At 38.5% G+C, this 23,182-nt stretch overlaps 1 protein-coding gene across 22 annotated transcripts in view; it reads right to left on the bottom strand.

Moving 5' to 3' along the window:
- Nucleotides 1–23,182, bottom strand: part of MAGI2 (membrane associated guanylate kinase, WW and PDZ domain containing 2) — a 679,299-nt gene that overhangs the window by 25,171 nt on the left and 630,946 nt on the right. For all 22 annotated transcript variants that reach the window (XM_085512814.1, XM_085512758.1, XM_085512827.1 and 19 more), the window contains 3 exons: nucleotides 22,666–22,924; nucleotides 19,291–19,531; nucleotides 17,401–17,544 (listed from right to left, as the gene is read on the bottom strand). In XM_085512814.1, coding sequence (XP_085368940.1) covers nucleotides 17,401–17,544; nucleotides 19,291–19,531; nucleotides 22,666–22,924 — 644 coding nt within the window. The remainder of the gene's footprint in view (nucleotides 1–17,400; nucleotides 17,545–19,290; nucleotides 19,532–22,665; nucleotides 22,925–23,182) is intronic.

Here is a 23,182-nt window from a genome sequence, read left to right as displayed (position 1 = left end):
ACAGAAAGAATACTACTAAAAGCACTGTGCCAGTGATTCTCAATAGGAATTCATACCTTGTCAATAGGAGTTGCAGTCTATTTTAAGAACTCTTCTGGGGTACTGCATGCAATCTCCTCCAGTACCTTATTTAACTAAAAAGCCATTGATCCAAATAAAACCTCTGAGCCTTGCTATTATGTTTAGTATTTGCTGAAGACTGAGCAGTGGAGGAAAAATTCAGGATTATTTGATGTCAAAAGGCCATATTTTTTGCAGTGCAAATTTCTTTCTTAGAGGATTTTCTCTGTTAGAAGGAATGGATGTAGCACGCAGTATGGATCTTACCACTTACATCACAAAAAGACTAAACATAGATTTATAGCACTCTCCCCGCAAGGAAGCTAGTAAGGACAAATGCAGATGGAATTCCACCAGTTTGAGAGAGCTTCTAAATGACTGCTTTTAAATGCCATGAAACAACAAAATCCTCATAGAAATCCTGTGAAAGTCAAGCCATACTTTCCAAAGGTTTGAAAACAGTTCCTTTTTTTTTTTTTAGTGTGTTTTTTCTTGTTAGTGTGTTTTGAGAAAAGAGGTGCCAGATCAGATCAAATGAAGGAGGTATTTTTAACACTCCTTGATAAATTGCCTTCAAAATGAGTAATGCTGAATGTTGTTCAGAGCACACACAGTCCTTCAAATAAAATCCCCTGCACCCCAGAGCAGAAAGAGAGAAAGAGATTTTCTTACAGTTTAATATGTAAAAAGGTTATGTTAATGCCACATTTTCCCTTGCTGTTTGCCTTTCTTCTGTTCTCATTGGTCAATGTACAGGAACTACTTTGTATTAGTGTAACCTTTTCTGTATTTCAGTAGGTTAATTTGTTTCCTCTGTAGGCAGTGAATATCTGATCTGATAGTTCCTCTTTTTAATACAAAATCATATGTGCAAACAACCTTGGAAAGCTTAAAGAAAAAAAGAAAGCCTAACATCTTGGGTATATATGAGTGAAGGACAGGAAAGAAACCAGTTCGCAAAAATTGGGTACTCTGAAATTTCCATTACAAGGATTGAGACCAGAGGAAAAACAAATAGTGGCAGGAGCAGAGGGTTAATTGTTTTCCCTGCATTTGTGTCTTGTGGCTGACTGATGTGTAACTGAATTATGGCACCTGTGCAGCACAGGCCCAGCTCTGATTAGATAAGAAAAACAACACAGAAGAGAAATGTGATGAAGGGCCTTGCCTTGGGAAGAGCTTCAATTAGACTTCCTTATATCTGGGGAATTCAGACAAAAAGAAAATCTTGATTAAGAACTGGTTTCCCGTGTGTCTAATAAGGTACAAATTCCTATTCTTACTTTTTTTTTTTCTTTTTTTTTTCTTTTTTTTTCTGAAGTTAACATTTATAACCTCTCCTTTCTTCCCCCTGCCTGTATGGATTCTCTAATGTTTGATACAAGGCCTTCATGCCATGCGCTTTCTCTCAGTCTGGGTGTTCAGATGTGCTCTCTCCTCTTCTCTGCTCAGAAAGCAAAAAGCTTGTCATAAAACAAACCTTTCTCTCATGACCCTTGACAGGTGATCCTGGTTTAGAGAGTTCATTTGGGAGAGAGAAAGACCTGAAATTTTGTTCTGGGGCTATTTCTGCCGTTTTAAAATCCAGAGATTATTGAAGAGGAGCTTGGATATACCAAGGTGAGGCCAGAGGTAAGGCTAAGATGAGGGTGAGCAGGTCAAGAAAGTTCGTGTTACAGTGCACCCTCACTGCTCTCCTTTCAGGATCAAAAGCTGGTTCCCACAGTTTTATTCCTGTGCCACACATGATCTTTTTTAGGTAATCCTCCTTTGGGTACTTCCAAGTTCATACACAGTCCCCAAATTGCTAAGCTTGGGGGTAGGCAGAACTGATCAAAATGATAAAATTCTTCCCATGTGGGAGAAGCACTCTGGTTAATAATGCTTCCATAATGAGATTTTTGCATTTTTGTAGCACATCAGGTTTGTGACTCATGGTTAGCTTAGATTCCAAATTTATCCCCTACAGTCTTATTTATTCCCTATTTTAAATTGTGCATCTGATTTCTCTGCCCTAACAGAAGCATAGCGCGTTTCATATTGACTACTTCAGTACAAAAAGTTCCTTCTGAAATCTAACTCAAAGTCTTTTTAATCTCCCTTTGATTAAAGACCTCTTGGAGTCAATGAATTTTGCTATTTATCAATAAATCTCCAGCTATTAATGAATTTGTTGAACTGAGCTTATTTTGTTACAGACCCCCCAGAAGTACACTTATAATTCAGGAGCAAAAATGATTATTTTCAGTAACTACCTGACAGTGACTCCACCTAGATGCTATTTCTCCATCCTGTTCCTATGGATTTCCTATAAGAGAGTGCTGAAAGTTGAAAAGAAGATGCCTCATACCTTTTTCTTCCCACTTTTGCCCAAAGAAATAAAAATGGAAATAAGAAATGAAAATCAGACTTATGTGACAGAGTTTATTTTTTGCAATCTTTGTTCACCTTTTTTTTCCAAGTTGTTGATAACTTGTCACAGATTATTTCTGAAAATGGGAGTTAAAGGAACTTTTGTTATTCTAGTTTAGAAGTAGAGGATGTGTTTTCCTTTCTTGAGTCTGCCACTAACTTCCTTGTCCTCCATGAGTTCTTGGAGAACTCAATTATGAGTAGTGTAGAAATTTCTCTAAGTAGCTGAGCATGCACAAACATCAGCAAGTTCAGCTGACTTTAATCTCAAAATTCTTTAAGCATTTTTTTCCTTACTTGTATCTCCACTCATTTGATTTTGTTGAAATGTGTACTGTTGAAATGATGATCTTTCTGAACATTTTGATGAAGATTGATAGAAAGAAAACACTGAATACTTCAGGCTTTTACACATTGTCAGTGAGTGATGGATCTGTACTTCCCTTCTCTTCATCTTTATTTTAATGTATTTCTGTTACCTTTCTACCTTTTATGCTTTCCCTGCAGACTGTTTGGACATCCATCTGACTTACTTAAACTTCCTTCTGCATTCAATAGGACACCAGCCACCTAACAGGTGTTGTAGCATCACAGTTTGTCTGAATTGCTTATTGGGTAAGACCCTATGATGTTAGCTCCTTTCATTGAATGTGGAACATTTGAATATCGGGCTATTATTTGTAAGAGGAATTTCAGCAAGATGCCTTTTGTATATATAAAGCTTTTTACATGAGTCACCCAAATGTTCTAAAAGATAAGCTTCAATGTAGCAGCATTATCATTTTTCAGGGTGTTTAGTTTCTCTGTCATTTTGCACTTTTGGATTTCATTTTTCTTAAGAAATTAACAACAACAAAAATTCCCCGAGCCTGTAGAGTTAACCATCAATAAAGTCACACCTCCAGCTCCCACACAATTCAGGTACAATTTTTTGCATGACTGCCTGAGAGGATGCATGCATCCCGATCACTACATTTCAAATCCACTAACAGCTCACGAAAGGTTTGAGAGTGCTGCCCCTGAAGCCCAATATTTTAATCTCACAAAGCTTTAGACTGCCTTTCACTCTTTAAAATAAATACTGACTTGAAGATGTCATTACACAGAGTCAGCGTGCAGAGCTACAATGAACACAACTCTCTGCTAGCCATCAGTGGTTGGGAGGCCAGTCAATGGACCCCTTCCTGCTCTCAATACAAGCCTTGCATCATGGCACCCCCCAGAAATGGCAGCAGCCCCGATTTGTAAACTTCCTGGCAGTCTTCAGCAGAGATGACAAAGCCTTAGCAATCAGACATATCTACCAGCCAAAAGCTGAAGTGCATTGGCAAGGTGGCCTGGGAAGCTTGCACAACTGCTGTCATCTATGTTTATTCTCAAGAAACAAGCTAGTTCCAGCTATGAATCTGGCAGCTTTTACACAAATTAATTTCCCATTGTGTTTCTTTCTTCATACCAAATGTGGCCCTGACAGAATATTTATTTCCAAGTATAAATGCTTACCCAAATTCAATGGTGCTTCTCTTAATCTTATGGCATTTGGTGAAGACAGTGCTTCTCTCTTACATTCTTACAGTGTTCAAACCCTGAAAGCTTAGTCCCTCTGCTTAATGCTTTTAAAGTTGAATATTAATGACTTAAACGTAAATATGAAAGTAGTTTGTGTGTATGGGAAATGTCTCTTAACAAAATCTGCTTCAGTTCAAGTTAATTCAGACTATCCATCCATGCATAAGGACAACTGAGGTATAAAATTGGGCACCATGTTTTCTGGCAGTAACGAGAAGACAATATTCCTAAGGAGTGTTTAAACAACATCACTATTGATAGGTTAATTAGAAATAAAATTGCAAAGAAAGCTTCTCTGAATCATTAGAATAAACAGTCACCAATACAAGCGAGCTTTGCTGCAGAATCTTTGCTCTGGACATATTTTATAATTATTATAAGCTATGCCGTTAATAAAAGCCTATCAGCATATACAAGCAGAATTTCAGAAGCAGGCAAAATCAGAAAGAAACATATATAGTTTTACTGTAATTAAGAAGCTTTTTGTTGTTCAAATGTGTTTCTAAACTGCTTGTGATAGCCCTGTGTACATTTGCGTCTGCTAGCACATCTCTAAGCAGGTGTATAGCTCCCTGTTGCACAACATGAAATTAATTTTGGATGCACATTTTCATACTCTTTTAAATGAGGAAATCTAATGAGAAAAAAAAAAGAAAAAAAAAGGAAAGCAGTCTCAAATGATTTGTGCAGAGGGCATTGCTATCTGTCATTTTATTAATGCGTTTTCTAATTAAACCTCAGGAAAGAGACTAATTGCACGTAATTCCTTTTTACATGGGCATTCCATTTTTACAACCGAACCTTGGATTTTGCATATTATTTGTTGCTGTTGTTATTGTTGATGAGGCCGAGAGATTGTCTGGTTTTGGAAAATGAACAAAATAGTAACTCCTAAATATTTATCTTGGTCAATTTCCAAGTGATGTTGAGCCCTAATATCATTGCCTGGATTTAGGCACACACTGTATATCTGCTCTGCAAATTTCCTCACTGCACAGAGTTTGTAGTGCCTGGCAATCCCGTGGTGTATTTCCAGTTTCGGACTTCCTTGACTGTGTTGTTGCTACAAGAGCTTGGACTCTTCTCGGTAAGAGAAATATGTTTGTCTTCGGAGGAGCTACAATGATGTATTCCATGCCTCATTTGAAGCAAACTCCAATAAGGGTATCGAGTGACAGTTACTTCTCTTTGGTGGTCAACCAGCTGCTTTATCAGGGAAGATGCCTTTTCCCCTTCTTCTGAGAGAGGGAAAAACATGAGAGCTGCTATTACAGAAAGAGAGCTTGGAAACTGGAAAGTGTGCATGACTACATGCCTGCGTACAGTGAGGAGTGCACAAGAGAAAATGAGGTTTGCATTGTCTGGTGGCTAACAGGACAGCAAAGGGGACTTGCAGTTCTGTGGCAGATTTGATGCCTTCTTCAGCACTGCTGCAAAATAACTCGTGTATGTGAATTAAAGGTGCCTTAAAAGGAAAATTCATTACCTTACTGGAGAAAAGTGTGTAACATTACATTTTTAAAGAGGGCTAGAATTACTCAGTGTAGAATAATGTAATGTTAATAGCTATTTCACCACTGCAATCATGGATGGGAACCAGTAGAGATTGTTAAAAAGGAAGAATGAAAAAAAAATGCTGTCTCCCTGATGGACTCAGATAGTCCCATTAGGCAAATGCAAAGCAAACTCAAGATTTGACAAGCAGATTTTGAAGATCCTCTGCAGAACCCTAAGCATGAGGAATTCTTCATCCAAATTTGCATTCAAACAGGAAAACAGAAAACAAAACATGAATTCTAACAAGGAAAGTACTAAAACAAGAGCTAAGAATATACTTTCAGAGAACCAGAGAACCAAAAACTCAAAAGATAGTTCAGGTGCGAGATAAAAAAGACCACCAAAAAAAAGAAAAAAAAAAAGAATTATTTGCATTGATGTCTGCTGAAGAGGAAGGCAGCCAAACTTATGCAAAGGTCTAGCTCAGCAGAGGTCAGCCTGAGAATGATTCCAACAGCAACGGCAATGAGAAAGTCTACAGAACGAATTGATAAAGAAAATAGGAAGAAATCACCAGATATAGATGGTGCTCATCCTACACTCTGAAGGAATCTGGATATGAAAGTGCTGATCTACGGGATGTAATCTGCTGTCCAGATCAGTAAATGGCCTAATAGCAGAGGAATGGGAAGTGGCAAGCGTGACACCTCTCCTGAGGGACAGTCCTGGAAAGCAACCAAGTGAGTCTTCTGTGCATTCCAGCAGACGGATGGAAGCAATAAGGAGGGTGAGGGTTAGCTGGCACACGAATAATTATGATGTACTGGAGAAGGATCAGTGTACCTTTAGTAGAGGGAAGCCATTCCTCATGGAACTATTGGTGGTCACTGAATCGGACAATAACTATGTAGATAAATGTGATCTGGTTAGTATACTGACATTTTCAGAAAGCTTTTAGTAGTAAGAGCCTTCAGTAAAGGCTCTGCTGTGGAAGGAGAAATAATAGGGTCTGTTAGGTAAGAGATTAAATTCAAGGGGAAAAAAGCTGGAAATAAGTGGTCAATTTTCACAATCAAAAGACTTTACCATAGCGATTATTTTGTTCAGCATATTTGTAAATGGCATGCTGAAAAGGCTGAAGATTGAATGATAAGATTTGCAGGCAACACAATACCGTGCAGGACTGTCAAGTTAAATTTAATGTTAAAAGCTGTGGAAAGATAGCACAATACTGTGTGTTAAAGAAGCAGGCAAAATTCAGTAGTGCTAAGTGCAGTACGTGTGGAAAATTACACACACAGTCACTCTAAATTAACCATTACTCTTGAAGAGATAGATCTTACATCCTTGTGATTAGTTCTCTGAGATGTCAGCCCAGTCAAAAAAGCAAATGGATTGTTAACCATTAGGGAAAGAATAGAGATTAAAGGAGAAACTGTTATTTCATTTAAGAGCAACAGTATCTTGAAAAATGCAGGTTACTCTGGCACTTTCACCTTCAAAAGAATGTGATAGATTGAGAAGAAATGGTTCAGAGGCCAGTGAGGATGGTCAGAGGTAAAGAAGAGCTCCTTTATGAGGAAGATGAAACAGACTGCTAAACTTGAGCAGAAAAAAGATGGGTATGACATTGGTCAGTAAAATAACAGAGATGGAGATGAGGAAGAAATCATAATGTTACTGTTTTACTGTTGTAGCTGTAATTTAAAAAAAAAAAAGAATTTTTTTTTTAAATTTTTTTTTCTTTTTAAACAATACAAAGATTGATATTTGGAAACTCTTGATAGAGTATATCAGTAATGTCAAAAGCACAACCATGTTCAAATAAATGGGTAGAAGTAATTCTGAATACTAAAAATGAAAATTCCAGCACAACAAATCTGTACAATGCTGGCTGCCAGGGCTTCGCTGTTATACCCAGTGAGAAATCATTTGATATTTGTTCTACAGTCCTTTGCTAGGTAAACATTATCTACTCATCCTTTTTGGAGTGATGATAGTAGGCTGGGTGGAATGTAGGAATGGGTCTAATATTTATGTTCTTTCACTTTCACTCTGCCAGCTCTGGCTTGTGGCACTTTGGAAAACACAGAAGAGAGTCTACCTTTGTCATGCCTGTGGCTGGGCAAAATGTTTCAGGTGTCAGAGAGATATTATTTGGTGTATTCTCATTTTTTTCTAACTCTCCAGACACTGGATTTTTGAACTTAGAGCTGACTCATTTTCAGACCTCGAAATATTTATAAAGCTCCTATAAAATACATAATTAAATATGATATCTGCCTTCCAAATAAGTATCTTATTCATAAAAATCCATACTAAGCCATATTCAGCAAGATTATTATCTGGTTCATTTCTCACAGCTGATTTGAAGGACTTTGCTACTAGACATAGAGTTATGCTTTGACTGCGCCCAACAGAATATTTTTTTAAGAGAATGGTTTTATTTATATGTGATAGGAGTGTTCTTCCTTCTTATCTTTCTTCAAACAAATTTTAAAAATACAACATTCAGTTTTTTGGAGAAATGCTGAATAATAGTTCACATACAGCCCTGATTTATTAAGCCTTTACGCTATCAAAATATATTCAGCTTCCTGTAGGACATTATTTTGCATTTCTTTGTTGCAGACACAAGAATGTTGGTCATCTTTATGTCTACATGTCAATATATTCCTTGAGTTTCACCACTTACATTAACCCAGTATCCAGCTCTGCTCATCACAGTCTGACTTACAGCTCATGTGCTCAAGTATCCCAGTTGAATTCCCAGAGTTCAGATCAATCACATCCACTCTTGCTACAAGTGAGGATGGACAGTGATTTATGTAGTAGGGAACTGGCACATGAATGAGATTACCCCAAGGGGCTGTGCAGTTCAGTGGGAAAACATAGCTAAACATCTTACTGTGCTGTTCAGATGGATCACAAATCACAGAATAAGTGGATGGGACAAAGAATATCTTTGTCTTTATGTTCCACTGTAATGACAGTGTTGACATTCACTCAACGCTTACTATGAAGGTAAGATTTATATTACAGCATAAAGTAAGACAGGTTTGCCACAGGATTTAAGGGTAAGTGCTAGTTATGTAGGAAAAATTGGCTACTTAAGTGACATGAATCACACTGGAGGCATTTGTCTTTTAGATATGTGCACAAGAACAAGCTGGTGGAGCACTGTATGCTCCAGGGGCATTCTTCTGTCCCTCAGGTGTGTGCATAACATCCATTTTAAAATATCTAAGTATCTAAATATTAGTGACTTTTCAGTGCAACTTCTGACAGCCTTCTCAAGCCCTCACTCCCGTTGAGTGACCTGCAGCTGACTCCCTACTGTGACTATTATATATGTATATATGTATATTGATTACTCAATGCACACAAAGAAGACTTTTCAGGCTGTTAGGACCTACCATTGCTTCTTTCACCTTTATGCTTTCTGTAACCAGCAAGAAGTCTTCCAACATCTGCTTATCTGTGTTATTTTCAAGGCCTTTTAAGAACTGGAGTTTTTCTGAAGTCACTCAGTACTTTATCTCAATGACTTCGGTATTCTTTCTGATCCTGAATAGGACTACAAAGTTTGCTGGGGCAAAAATTAAGTGTCACATTGGTTAGTCTTTGGTTTATTTTCTTTTGTTACTGAGATTGCGCTAAATGTTTGTGAGGAGGCAATGACTGATCAAGCCTTTTTTCTTTCCCTCTTCCCATTTCTTTGCTGTAGATTTCTTGATTGGATAAGGAGATGTCACTATCATCCATTATTTCTGCTGCGTGCAAACTGCTTGCATTTTTAATACTTTTTGCTTTAATCACTTTCAAGCTGAACTGAGCTACTTCTTGCTCACCATACTTATGGACTACAACCTCTGCAGTTCCAGAAGAGACTGTAGCAAATAGCCCTTTGATGTGGGGCTAATAGAACAACCTAAACAGGCACTACACTTGTATTTAATGAAAAATCTTGGTAAGGGTTCACACCAGTGAGGAGCTGGTGCAAATTGTGGAGTGCGCACAGCAACATCCTTTTACACATTTCCCTTTATTGTAAAGAAATTTTTCTTTCTTCCTCCTGAGCTTTTAATATACAGTCTGTGGTATTATTTCACATTTACTTCTTCCCTTTGGAGTGAGGCTACAAAAAGCTGAGATAATCCTACAGAAACTTTTTCTGCAGGGACTGAAGGAACAAAGCAAAATGTGTGGAGTGTAGAATCACAAGGATTAAGGGGCAGAACCTGTGTCTGAAGCTACAGGTACTAGAGAAAAAGCTAGAGAGCTTTTCTGGTACAAGGTTAGGCAGTGGATCAGGAATCTCACAAAACAGTACACATGGCAGCCCTCTCATTTCAGTTTGGATTTCATCTTTGAGACGTCAGACACCACCTACTGAAGATGCTCTTAATATAAAATGATGATACATTGCATGAGGACATGCATCTATGGAAGCTGAGTTAAATTTATGCCTCAGAGACAGAAATATAACTACACTGGTGAAAATGGATGACTTTCATCTTTTAAAAACCTATAAATGAAGGTCTGGAATAAAGCAACTAGATGAGTACCAAGCAAGAAGCAAAAAAGAGCGCCAAAATGAGAAAATCCTATGACGAACATGGGAGAAAAAGACTTCTGCTTTGCTTGTTATATAAAAGCCTTCCCAAACCTGCTGAGGACATGGTTTACATACCCTTGTTAAACTGTTGTACAGAGTTTATGGAGTCCAGACAGATACCTGACAACATATTGCATATTGTCTTGAGAAGCCTGAAGAGTTGGTCTTGATCCCAATTAGTTTCTTCTAGAGGATGCAGGTAGCAATAGCTAACTTTCACTTGTCACTCTACTGTTTTGAAGCCTGACATATAGGCTTTTATAAGTGGGCTTAAGCTTATATCTCCAGTGGCATAAAAGAGGGCTTCAAGGTATGATTTTTGTGGGCATTCTGCTCCTCTTGTTGTGAGTAGCAATGCAAAGGCTGTGTCACCAGAAAGAAAAAGAAGCAATTGCCTGACCTTTTATCTGATACATTTGCAAAGAGGGAAATGACAATTTTGAATAATGCTGAATGTTTGTACATGGGTTTTGGCAGTAATTTCCAATGAAATGCTTATGCCCTCCATGATCTGAAACCTCAGTTATGTTTCCTTCTAAATAAGAGACCAGCTCCCTCTTAGCTGCTTGCCTTTTTTGGCCATTGGCTCTGGAATATTATATTCTTTTTTCTAGGAATAATCCTTGATGTAGGTGGATGAAAGTTTTTGAATAAGGTGGTGTGAACTCTGTTATCACAGGAAAGGATGAAATACACAGACTGATAGTTTGCAGAATGCCATGAACCTGTCACAGCACCTGTTGGTTACTATTATAGAGTGAGTCTCACTGCACCGCTCACTTGGCAAGCTAGAATAGACTGAAGTCTCATAAATTCTTATACAACAATAGCATGGAAACTCACAATAAACACTGTAGGAATATCTTGTCCCTTGTGTCTATTTCTAGATCCAAGTCTGTACAAATGACATAAAGAGGAGCACTGGAAGCAGAAAAGCAACAAAACAAAGAGCCAAAGAAAGAATGCAAAGCATGACAGATATTAAATTCTGCAGTGCTTGCGTTTCAAAAGTCTGTTTTATAAATATATTAAAAAATGAGAAAAATTGTGTTGGTAGATATGAGAAAGTTAGAGATAGGGCTAATTGGTGTACATAGACTGAGAAAAATGAGTTGACAAGGCAATGAAGCTAGAACTGTCAGAGTTGAGAAGTATGACTGTTATGGAAGAAGTGAAAAAAAGGATGTAACTTGTGAGGTGACAAATGACACATACATACACTGTGCATTAGAAAGCAAATTTTGTCCTCACTCTTCATGAATTTCACATTCAGTAAGCCTAATTGTGCAATATATTTTGTATTCTTGCAGTCTTCAGCCACAGGCTCTTTGAAACTGGTTACAGTGAACATGTTGGCTGCAGTAGATACCATTCACAGCAATAAGAGAACTGTTGATCATACCTCATATATCTTGGAAACATTATGAGTATTTTTAACAACTCTCCTGAGAACAGTTGACAGTTCCCCTCCCATATTCGAGAAAAGAAGAAAGGAAGACCCAGGGAATTACAGAACAGTGAGTGAGCCTCATATCCGTGCCTAGGAAGATTATGGAGCAGATCCTCCTGGAAAATATGTTGAGGCACATGCAAGGCTAGGAGGTGAACTGAGACGGCCAGAATGGCTATACCAATGGCAGATAATGCCTGACCAGTCTGATGACCTTCTATGATGAGCTGATGTCATCAGTGGACAAAAGATGGGCAGCTGATGATGTCTACATGAATATGTGCAAAGTGTTTGATATGGTCCCCACCACAGCCTTACTCTTAAAGTGGAGAGATATGGATTTGAAGGCTGGATTATTTGGTGAACAAAGAGTTGGTTGGATGGCCACAGCCAGACTTATGTCCATGTGGAGGCCAGCTATGAGTGGTGTCCCCAAGGGCTCTGCCTTGGGATTGGTGCTATTCAGCTTCTTTATCAACAACATAGGAGGACTGAGGACAACCTCAGCAGGTTTGTGGACACCAAGCTGATTAGTGAAGTTGATACGATAGAGGGAAGAAATACCATCCAGTGGGACTAGGACAGGCTTGAAAAATGGTAATGATGAGTTTTAACAAGACCAAGTGCAAGATGTTGCACTTTGGCTGAGGCAGTCCTGGATATTAATACAGTCTGGGAGAAGAACTCACTGAGAACAGTCGTGTGGATAAGGACTTAGGGGTTCTGAGGGATGAAAACCTGAACATGAACCAGCAGTGTCTGCTTGCACCTCAAATGCCCAACTGTATCCTGGACTGCATCAAAAGAGGGTGGCCAGTAGTGAGAGGGAGGTAATTGTCTCCCCTCTGCTCTACCCTTGTGAGGCTCCATCTGGAGTATTTCATTCAGTCCTGGGGCTTCCAGCACAAGAAGAGCGCAGAGGAGAGCCACACATATGGTCAGTGGGCTGGAACATCACTCAAAAAAAAAAGGTGGAGGGAGATGGGTTTGTTCAGCTTGGAGAACAGAAGGCTCCAGGGAGACCTCATTGTGGCCTTCCAGTACTTAAAGGGGAGCTCATAAGAGGAGGAAGACTGACTTTTTACATGGTCTGGTAGTGATAAGACAAGGGGGAATGCTTGATCATTGTTCTCAGTATGAGATGTAGGAAAATGTGAGCCAACATGAGACTCGTTTAAATAGACCTGTGAGACTATGTAGAGTCTGAATCTCCAGAGTCTATAAGGACTGTGGTCCACATTGTCAGCATTATGTTCCTCAACTATGAGGACTGATACAATTTACTACTGTTGTTACTTACAGCACATGCCAAATTATTGCTCTGCTCTGGCGCTAGAACTCAGATGGTCTTGGAGAATCTATCTATCTCACATTTAAAGTACTTGATAATCTTTTTCTCATTTATATCAGTTTCCTTATATCTAATGAAAGTTTTCTTCAATACTTCTGAGCTGTCTTGCTATTTATGAACATTCATTTGTTTTACTGAAAGTATTTTAAGCCCCATTTTTCAAGTTTTGTAAACCAGTGCTGTTGTAGGCTTCAGAATTACCAATAGCAGCTTGATTTCTGCTCCACAGACAGAATTAAGAGGAATCCATATTAGCTGTACATTCTACAGAAGACTTTTGCAAAGAATCTTCTTATCTCTTAACCATGGTTTGCAGTAAAATCCTGACATTAGTCATAGTTTTTCACTTGACATATGGATTTCTATGAAATTATGTAATTATAGCTTTTATTATCCAGCACTGGTTGAGAACAGTTTACCAGCCATGCAGGTAGAGGACATGTGCTGTAGACTTCTGTCTTTTGATGGATGTTTCCTTCTCATGTCTCATGACAGATGAATCCAAGTCAAATGAGGATCTATGCTTCTGCTTTTTACAGAAAGAGAGTCTATGAGCCCAAACAAAAGACTGAGTGCATGTAAAAGTACCAGGATCAAGAGTAGGGCAGAAAGACTGTGAAAGATTTAAAATTGTTTTTTAAGGCAATAACATATCAAACCTTAAAATGTACTGCAGTATATATATAGGTTGTCAGAAAGTGGTCCCTGGGTGGAAAAGCAATATGCAGCTGAGACTGATGAACTCTGTATGACATCAAATCAGTACTCTTCCACCTTTCAGGTTCCCAGAACAAATCAGCAGAAAATTGAAGAAGGCAGCTCAAATGGTCATGAAGAGCAATTAAAGACTGTTTTAGATCTTGCAGTACTAAAATAGAGAGTTCCTCTGTGGATTTGTTTCCAATAAAAACACTAACTGCGTGGTAGGCCATTCCCAGGGGAAGGTAAGATCAGGTCTTCTAGCTGGAAATGCAAATGGGGGAACAAGTTTTATGAAACCTTCTCCCCCTTCCATAATTCCTTTTGGAGACAGACAGTTCTGGCAGGGCCAGAGGAATCCATCACTTACAGCACTTGCTATCCTCAGACTATGAGTCTGTTCTCTCATCTGTACCCAAGCTACACTGAAATTCATATGATCCTGAAGATCAAACTAGAAGGGTGCTGCAATTTTTGTCTCACTTTCTTCCTATCATTTGCCTTCTAGTGTTTAAAGAGAGTTTATAAACATGAGGAAAATCAATTTTTTAGGTAGACAGTATAGAGCAGATAGTGATTGGACAAGGGGGAATGATTTTAAACTAAAGAAAAGGAGATTTAGATTAGATGTCGGGGGGAAGTTTTTTACTAAAGGGAGTGGAGAGGTGCTAGAACAGTCTGCCCAGAGAGGTTATGGATGCCTATCCCTGGAGATGTTTAAGGCCAGGCTGAATGGGGCTCTGGGCAACCTGATCTAGTACTTGATCTAGTAGCTGGTAATTCTGCCTGTGGCAGGGGTTGGAACATGATGAAACTTGAGGTTCCTTCCAACCCAAGCAATTTTATGATTCTGTGATGATTCATTCTAATTTCTTCATTAAAATTCAGTTCAATTTCTTTTTCTTTTTCTTTTTTTTTTTTTGCTTTCAGTATGGGTGTAATGTATTCCTTTCACACTCACCTTTCTCAGTAATGTATTTATCCTATTTCCTTTTATGAGAGGTAGTTCCATGCCAGTTCTTTATTTTCATCTGATTTCCTATAGTAGATTTTACTTCTTTAAAGTTACATCTGTGTTTGTAATGCATAACAATTTCAGATGTTTAGGCCTCAGAATCTTTTGAATGTGTCCTGACAGATTTCCACACTTTTTAGCATGTGCCCAGGTAGAATACAGCTGTGGGGCTCATCCAGTCGCCAAGGCTGTGTAATGTCCACTCACAGAATACAGAAATTCAGATTCCAGTGTGGCTATCTAGAGCCACAGTCCTCAGAGTTTGCATTGCTTCAATTGTACAAAACTATAAACCCACTGGTACAGATGTTACTCTATTACTATGAAGTACATCACATTCTTTTATATATTTCTGTGAAGGAAGGCGATTTGCAGCAATTTGAATGTGTATTTATCGGGGATACTGCTGAGTATAACCAGACTTATAACAAAATGTTATTTGTGGGTTACTAAATACACCTACATGTTCTCAAGTAATGTGCTTCATAATATCTACTTTTTAACAGAATAGCTAGTTTAACATTTTTTTTTTCTTGGAAGGGTGAGTTGGAATAATGGTGGAGTTGTGGGAATTATTTCTATAAGAATGATCTGTGCCTTGTGTTATCTGCCTGATGTTTTTCTGCAACACTTCAGCTAAATCAAGGAAGGCTTTTCAAGGAGCAGGAAACAGGAAAAAACTTATAAAAGAGGTAAGGAGACCAAGACAACTATTAGCTGGGATATGCTCCTGAAAAGATCAGATCTAACTACATAAGCACAATTTACCATTCCCAGTGCTCAAAGTCTAGGATCAGAGAATCTGATCTTCGAAGATGATAGTAAATGAAATGAGGAGGACTGAATAGGTTTTTGCATATTTTTCTATAGAGATGCAACTGTGAATCAGAATGATATAGAACTGCAGGCTGGATGCCCCAGAAAAGAAATGGGAATTAATCTGCATTGGCAGAATATAGTAACTTAAGAAAGGAGATGTGGGTACAGAGATGTGCTTTCTTTGCTCATCTTCCTGTAAGCTCTGTTCCATTCAGAAAATAAACAATTATTTTTGTTTTGCTATTTTTTGTTTTGAAGAAGCTGTATTTGAGTTACTTCTGTCCATCAGTTACAGGTCACTGGAGATAAAAGTCTTGCAAGTTCTGAAACCATATGTGACTGTTGGGTTAAAATGAGTACTAAACAGGAGAATAAAACCCAAGCCACAATAACTGGAATGGAGGGTAAAGTTGGTTTCAAAGAGTGCTGCTTGTGATAGGGAGAAAAAAGTCCAGGAAGAGGAAACTCCATGTTTCAGCTACCTGAAAATTCTGGTCAGAATTAGACTTGGCTATGTATTGTGGCCACATCAGCAAGATTTAAAATAAACTATTTTAGAAAATAAATTAACATTTTTCATGGACTTTTCCCAATGAAATTGAAGAAAACTGTGAAATGATACATATTTAGCATATATACATATACACATGTATATATATATATATTTGTTTACTTATGCTGCTCACGTGGTGAATAACTTTGTTCTATGGTACTAGTTTATTCAAATGATGCACAGATTTTAATGTATTAGATTATTTTTGTCTGGTAGACATTATTACTGGAAATGAACCTCCCTAAAAGCATTATACATCAAGATCTGTTGTCTTAGCAATATTTTTTCCAAATATGCAATTCCAGAGTTTATTAAATGCACAATCTCTTTCCAGATCTTTAGTCACATTGTCTGATAATGTACATCTCGCTTATGGCCTTTTATTAAGAGCTATCAAGTCTCATGGTACTATATAGTGCAGGAAAGAATGATAGCACCAAAAATACTCTTGAGCTAAAGTTCTAGCTGCAACATTAATGTACCTATAGTTCACACAGTTAACATTGTGGAAATAAATAATTCTCAGCTTCCTGCTGCTCATTTGGCTTCCACCTTGCAGGCACTGATTATGCCATTTCTTCTTCATGCAAGCTCCCAGTGTCAGGAATTAAAACTCCATGCTACAACTGAGGACTAAATTAATCCTAAAATTGTGCAAAGTGGCAGATTAAGAGTGAATCAAAAAACAACAAACAGAAAGATCCTAACTGGGTCCTCAGACTGACGGCAATGGTTTTTCAGTATGAAGTAAAACTTGACGAGATTGTGAGGACTGTGAAACAGAATCCATTTAACAATCACAGCATTTGCAGAATTTGTTATTGCTACTGTAAAGGACACAAATGCAATTAGACGTGTAACACTAAAAAGTGAAAAGTGATCTCTACAGGTTGAATTATATCAATAAGCAAAATCAGCAAATAGGACAACAATTTGATTAAGTTAGTAAATTAACGCAGACCATCTCTTTAGTATCACAACTCTCAGCTAAATGTCTCACAATTATCACTGCTTTTGTGACTAGAGAAATAACATATTACTATCAAAGATGTACTAAATGCTCTCTCAGAGATTTTGAAGATCCTTTGATGAGTGTGAGAATAAGAAAAAAAAGTACAACAAAATAAAAGCTATTCTCAACAAAAAGTAATGCATTTGTTCCTCAAAGAATCTATGTAATTTCAAGTTGTTTATTCAACTCTTTCATGAGACTGTCTTATTGAAGGCATTTGGTATTGATTCTCTAAGACATAATCAGAAAAAAACCCACCTACTTTCTATGTGACCGCATCTGTTTGATCCCATCCCAAATACATCTGTTAAACTTGACAGGCTTTTTATAATTTATTTTACTTACCCTCATCCTTCCATTTCTTATTGCTGGTCCATCTTCTGCTAACCTCAGCACAAATAAATCCATTTTGTACTCTCTTCCTCCTCTAATACTAAACCCAAAACCTTTGGCTCCCTTCTCCAAATCAACGGTGAAATAATCAAAGTCCTGTATAGAAAAAAAACAACAAAATGGCAACAATTAACCATAATAATAATCACTGACTTAATAGGCATTCAAAAAAACTTCAAAATACATCTCTTCAAATATGCATCTACTCATTAATACAAGCAAATGCACCTTCAAAGTATAATTCTGCACTACCAGGATAGATGAAAATAAGAACAACTATTTTGGTCATTAAAAGCAGATTTTAGCAAGGTGTAAATACCTACATTTAAACTATCCTGAAGTAATGTCATACAGCAGTTACCTAGAATGAAACCTCTCAGGGTGATCTCCACATTCACCTTCAATACTTTCATACCTAAGAGTAAGCTTTTGTCTCTACAGAAGTGCTGAACTGTTTGAGTTGGAGGAGACCTTTGAAGGTAATTTATTTCAACTCCCCTGCAATGAACAGGGAGCCTGAAGCTAGATCAGGTACTCAGAGCCCTGTCTAGCCTGACCTTGAGTGTGTTCAGGGACAGGGCATCCATCATCTCTCTGGGCAACCTGTTCCAGTGATTCAACACAACTAGCTCAGTAGGTTGGACTGCATGGAGTCATAAAGTGCAGCAACTCTCCTTGCTTCAGGTAAAATATGTGCCTTGAGGAGGAGACAGGAAACGAGGGGCTTGAACTTCACTTGTTCTGCACCCATCTCTCCGGGTTTTCCTTGGCAGATCTGAACCACTAGTACCACAGAGGGTTTTCAGTAGGAACTTGCTCCATTGCTGCTGATCCACTGGCAGTCAAATGTGAGAAAGTAATGGGAAAAAGAGAAAAACAACAGCAAGCTTGAGCTGTGTATACCAGTGGACATAGAATTAAATAGATCAGTGAGAAATGGGCAGCCTAGGCATCTCTAGATGCTAAAAGGTATCTTTAAGGCTGTGGACATATGGACACTTTTTGAAACAGAAATGAATAAACTCAGAAGTTTGTCAGTATTCCATTTAAGAATTTGGGTATTTTCATTGATAGAGTTCATGCAGCTGGCTTGGAAAACACGGACACAAAAATAACTTCTATATATGGTTTCAGCACAGAATGTCCAGAGAATGTACTGTCTTATTTAATATATTTCTGACCTTTGTGGTCCTTTTATTTTTTTCTTTTTTGTTTTCTCTACCTTGCATACATGTAAGAAGAAAGGAGGTTATTTTCATCATTACTTTAAGTTAGATCCTTAAATCTTCTCAAGTGTCAGTAAATATTTTTCAGCAGCAGAGTCTTCCCCAAGGTTCATCTAAGATTTATTTCTTTGAATTTGTGACACCATGCCTGATCTCAAAGAAACGAGTTGCACATGCTAGTTTCTCCTCACCCAGAGAACTATCAGCAAAAAAGTAATTATTGATCAGGTTTTACTGGTAGTTATTTATTTATTTGGATTAGATAAAGTCTTGATTTTCAACAATGCTTTAGAAATGCCATCTCACCCAAGTACTTCTGCTGATACAAGGACAGCTTATTTTAGAATTTTGATTTTAACACTCCAGGATCTCAAAAATAGCATTTATTTAACACTGTACTCATACAATTAGAAATGCAGTGTTATTTGGCAGATCGCAAAGTTCTTCATTAATATTAATGGCTCTGCATTCACGTCCTCTACACAGAAACAGTAACTCAGTGTAAAAACAATGAAGGTGCCTTTTCCTCCTGTAATGTCAGCTGCTTTAATAATATATGACCTCTCTCTTCCAACTGTAGCTCTTTCTGTTGGGGAGAGCTGTCAGCATTTTGTACCTGGGGCTGTCTGTAGTCTGACAGGGGGTACTGCCGGGTGTCAGGAGAGTGCTGCCTGTAGTCCAGCAAGGGTGGCTGCCTGTAGTCAAGGGGTGGTGGCTGCTGGTAATCCATCACAGGAGGATGCCTGTAGTCCAGGGGAGGCTGGCGGTAGTCAGTTGAAGACTGCCTGTAGTCTGTAAATGGAGGTTGTCGGATATCAGGTTTCACGTCCTGTCTGGCTTTTACTTCTGACCTATAACTGAGAAGGGCAAAATGGCTTAGTTTCAGAAAGCAGCAAAAATGTGAGGAAATATACATTACATGCCATATCCAGGAGTGAAAGCAAATTGCCTGTCTGCAAAATTCCACAGAGCAAATTTTCACAGATAAGCAAAACTTTTGAGGGTAAATAGTTGAGGCATCCAAAATTGGTGAGCATTTCTGAAACACGAGCGTAAGCATTTCTCCCTCAGGTCATACTGTGCAATTTTCCAGCTGCTATCACTGAGATTGGGATTAGGCTCCAAGAGACAGACACAGGAAGAAGCATCCTGATTCTCTTTTATCTTGCCTGCCTGGAAGATGAAACTGCTTGTAAACACCTCCACAATGCTTACCATAAAAGAGCCCACTAAGTTTATGACATTCTTTCTCTAGAATTAAGATCTCTATAGAGTAAATGAAACATCAGTGCAGACCTTCATAGCCCCTCTGTTTCAATGACATAAATCATTATTATGGTAAACTTCTAAAGGTTATAAAAGGGTGCATTCTTTTTACTAGCTGTTAACTTTTTAATGAAAGGCATTTGATACAAAACACGTTAATGCAGTGTTTATTATTACTGCACACAACCTGCAGTCGTGCCTGGCTAGAAGCCTACAGGACATAATCAGTAGTTACGCAAAGAAGTCACACAGGGAAAAGGAAGACAAATTTGGCTAATGAGGAATTAATAAGAAATAAAATATTGCTTTAATTGTCAGCTGGTTAAGGGAAGATGAGTTCTAACATTTCAAACAAAATGGGACTTTCTGTAGCGCCACAGTTGACCAAGTGACCACGGATGTGTATGTAATTGATTGTGAAAGCGATGCTGCAAATTTGATTGAAATAAATGGCAGTTTGGATAAAGGAGAGCATAGTTTTGCTCATGTTAATTTATCTCTGAGAAGATAAGTAATTACTCCAAACATTTTGAAATGTTTTAGATGTGTGTCAGAATTTTCTTACTTTCATAGTGCAGTTAGGAAACCACTCTGGCAGGTCTTCCTACAAACTAACTTGAATTAGCTCTGAATGTCTGACCAGACATGAAAGTACCAGAACCATTACTCCACTTTAACAGTTATGAGAAGATTACCCTTACATGGTATCTACAGTAAGGCTTGCATGTATACATGCAATCCTCTCTTTTTCTTTACTCAGCATCTTAATCCCATGTAAAAAGAAGATGGAGAACAAGAGGCTCGCTGTGATGCTGAGCCTTATTAACAGTGAAATAAAAATACCAATTAAGATCCCTGGGAGCTTTGAGCTTCTTTTAGTATTTTAAATTTGGTACAGAAAAAAAAATATATAACTAAACAAACCAGATGTAATCATATTTATAAAATCTGGTGACAGTCACTATGTGAATTAGCAACAATGGACCCTTTTTCTGGACTGAGTCAACCTTAGGCAGGTTCTCAATGTTTACCACAGCTGTATCTAAGATGATAACGTTTTTATTTACAGTTGTTGAGTAGGCAAATGGAATAATGACCAATTATAGATCATGACTACCCGTAAAACCATTAGAAAAATTCATGAAACTTGAATTAGTGACATTTACAGATTGCCTCTGAAAATTCCCAGATCAGCAGATATTTAATATTGACTCACAGATACCAAGAGAGACTTTTGTGAAAGCTGTACACTGCATTTCATCAGAAGTGCATGCCTTTCAAAACTGATCACTTTTGGAGAAACATTCAATAAGATATAATGGAAAGAAATCTGCCAAGTGTGACTAATTGAGAGAAAACCCTTTTGGGCAAGTGAAAGTACCACATCTGCTGAACAAGAAAAAACTGGAGGGTGCAGTGCATAACAACTGAACTCAAGTATCACCAGAAGCAAAAAGTTAAAATTCTGTAACCAGTACCTACTGTTTGGGGACAAGGGCCTTGATGTATGTTAGTTGCTGAAGATTAGCTTAAAGACAGTGCAATCAGCTTCATTTCACATGCCAAAAATTAATCTGAAGACTAAATAGTGTTGACTGGAGATCACAAAAAGCTGTATGATTGCATAGCATGAGTGTGCTTTTGGTATATTATGCTTTTAATATATCTATCCCCTGCTATTTCTTTTCCATCACTGATAAGCTTTACCAATGCGCATAAATAAATTACACACGAGAAACTGGTTGGAAAATTATACACTGTAGAGAAAACCCGTTAATAAAAAATATCTTCATGACTCCAGAACTGCAATGTGCAAAAGAAAATGACATATAAGATAATGAAAAAAAGGCCACATCATCATCACATGTTGATAGATTTGCTTTGTAAGTGATAACATAGTGAGAAAGTACTATGCTATTGATGAAATTATTAGCAAGGAATATGCCAGTATTCAGTCCTCTGACAAAAATATGATCCTGGTGGATATTTGAAGAAGTTTGGGCAGTTCTCTATTAAAAATATCAGTCACAGAATTACAGAACTGGGTTGGAACAAATCATAAGGACCATCTAGTTCCAACCCACTAGCATATGCAGGGATGCCTCCACTAGACCAGGTTGTCCAGAGCCCCATCCAGCTTGGCCTTGAGCTCTTCCAGCGATGTGGCATCTACAGGTTCTCTGGACAGCCTGTTCCAGTGCCTCACCACCCTCATAGGGAATAATTTCTTTTTACTCAGTTAACTCTCCCCTCTTTTAGTTCAAAATCATTATACCTTGTCCTGACTCAGCACTCCCTGCTAAAGACTCCTTCTGCAGCCTTCTTGTAGGCCACTTAAGTTACGGCAAGGCCCCTATAAGGTCTCCTGAAAGCCTTTTCTTCTCCAACCTGAACAATCCCAACTCCTTCAGTCACTCTTCTAAGGAGAGGTGCTCCAGCCCTCTAAGCATTCTTATGGCTCTCCTGTGGACTCACTCCAACAGCTCCATGTTCTTATATTGGGAGCCCCAGAGCTGAATGTAACAATTCCAGATGGGTTCTCACAAGAGCGGAGTAGAAGGGGATAATCTTGACCTGCTGGCCACATTGCTTTTGATGCAGCCCAGGCTATTCACAGAAGACTTAGCACAATTCACCTGTGAGCACAATCCTGACATCACCAGGTGTCAGAGCCCACCCCACCTCCATGAGGGCACTGCAGGCTGTGAAGTTGCTATTTTCTTACCTGTTCTCATGTCCCTGCAGCTGCAGGGGTTGTGGGGGTGTGGGCTGTGCCACAGGGCTGTGCTGGGCGACGGGGCTTTGCTGCTGGGCCAAGGGGCTTTGCTGCTGCTGCTGCTGCTGCTGCTGCTGCTGCTGGGCCAGAGGGCTCTGCTGCTGCTGCTGCTGTTGCTGCTGCTGCTGCTGCTGGGCCAGGGGGCTGTGTTGCTGGGCGAGCGGGCTCTGCTTCTCTGAGCTGGGTGCTGAGGCTGGGCTGTTCAGCTCTGTGTAATGGGAAGCCAGAGATTAAAGAGCTGTCACAGAATGGCATTTAACAAAGGGCAAAGGTAGATGATGACCATTGTCAGTTGCACTCCAGAAATGTATGTTTTGTCTCTTTTGCTCTCTTGGGTTATAATTACATTTTAAGACGTCTGAGGCTAATAGGCTCCTCTTGGTATTCTCTGAGATCTGAAAGCCTGGACAATTCTGCAGCTCTGGTTGACAACTTCGTTATTTAAAACCCAAATGAACAGGGCAAA

The sequence above is a fragment of the Coturnix japonica genome, chromosome 1, assembly GCF_054131305.1.
Source record: "Coturnix japonica strain WE chromosome 1, WE-NBRP24, whole genome shotgun sequence".
NCBI lineage: Eukaryota > Metazoa > Chordata > Aves > Galliformes > Phasianidae > Coturnix > Coturnix japonica.
This window is presented reverse-complemented; position numbering and strand designations above follow the sequence as displayed.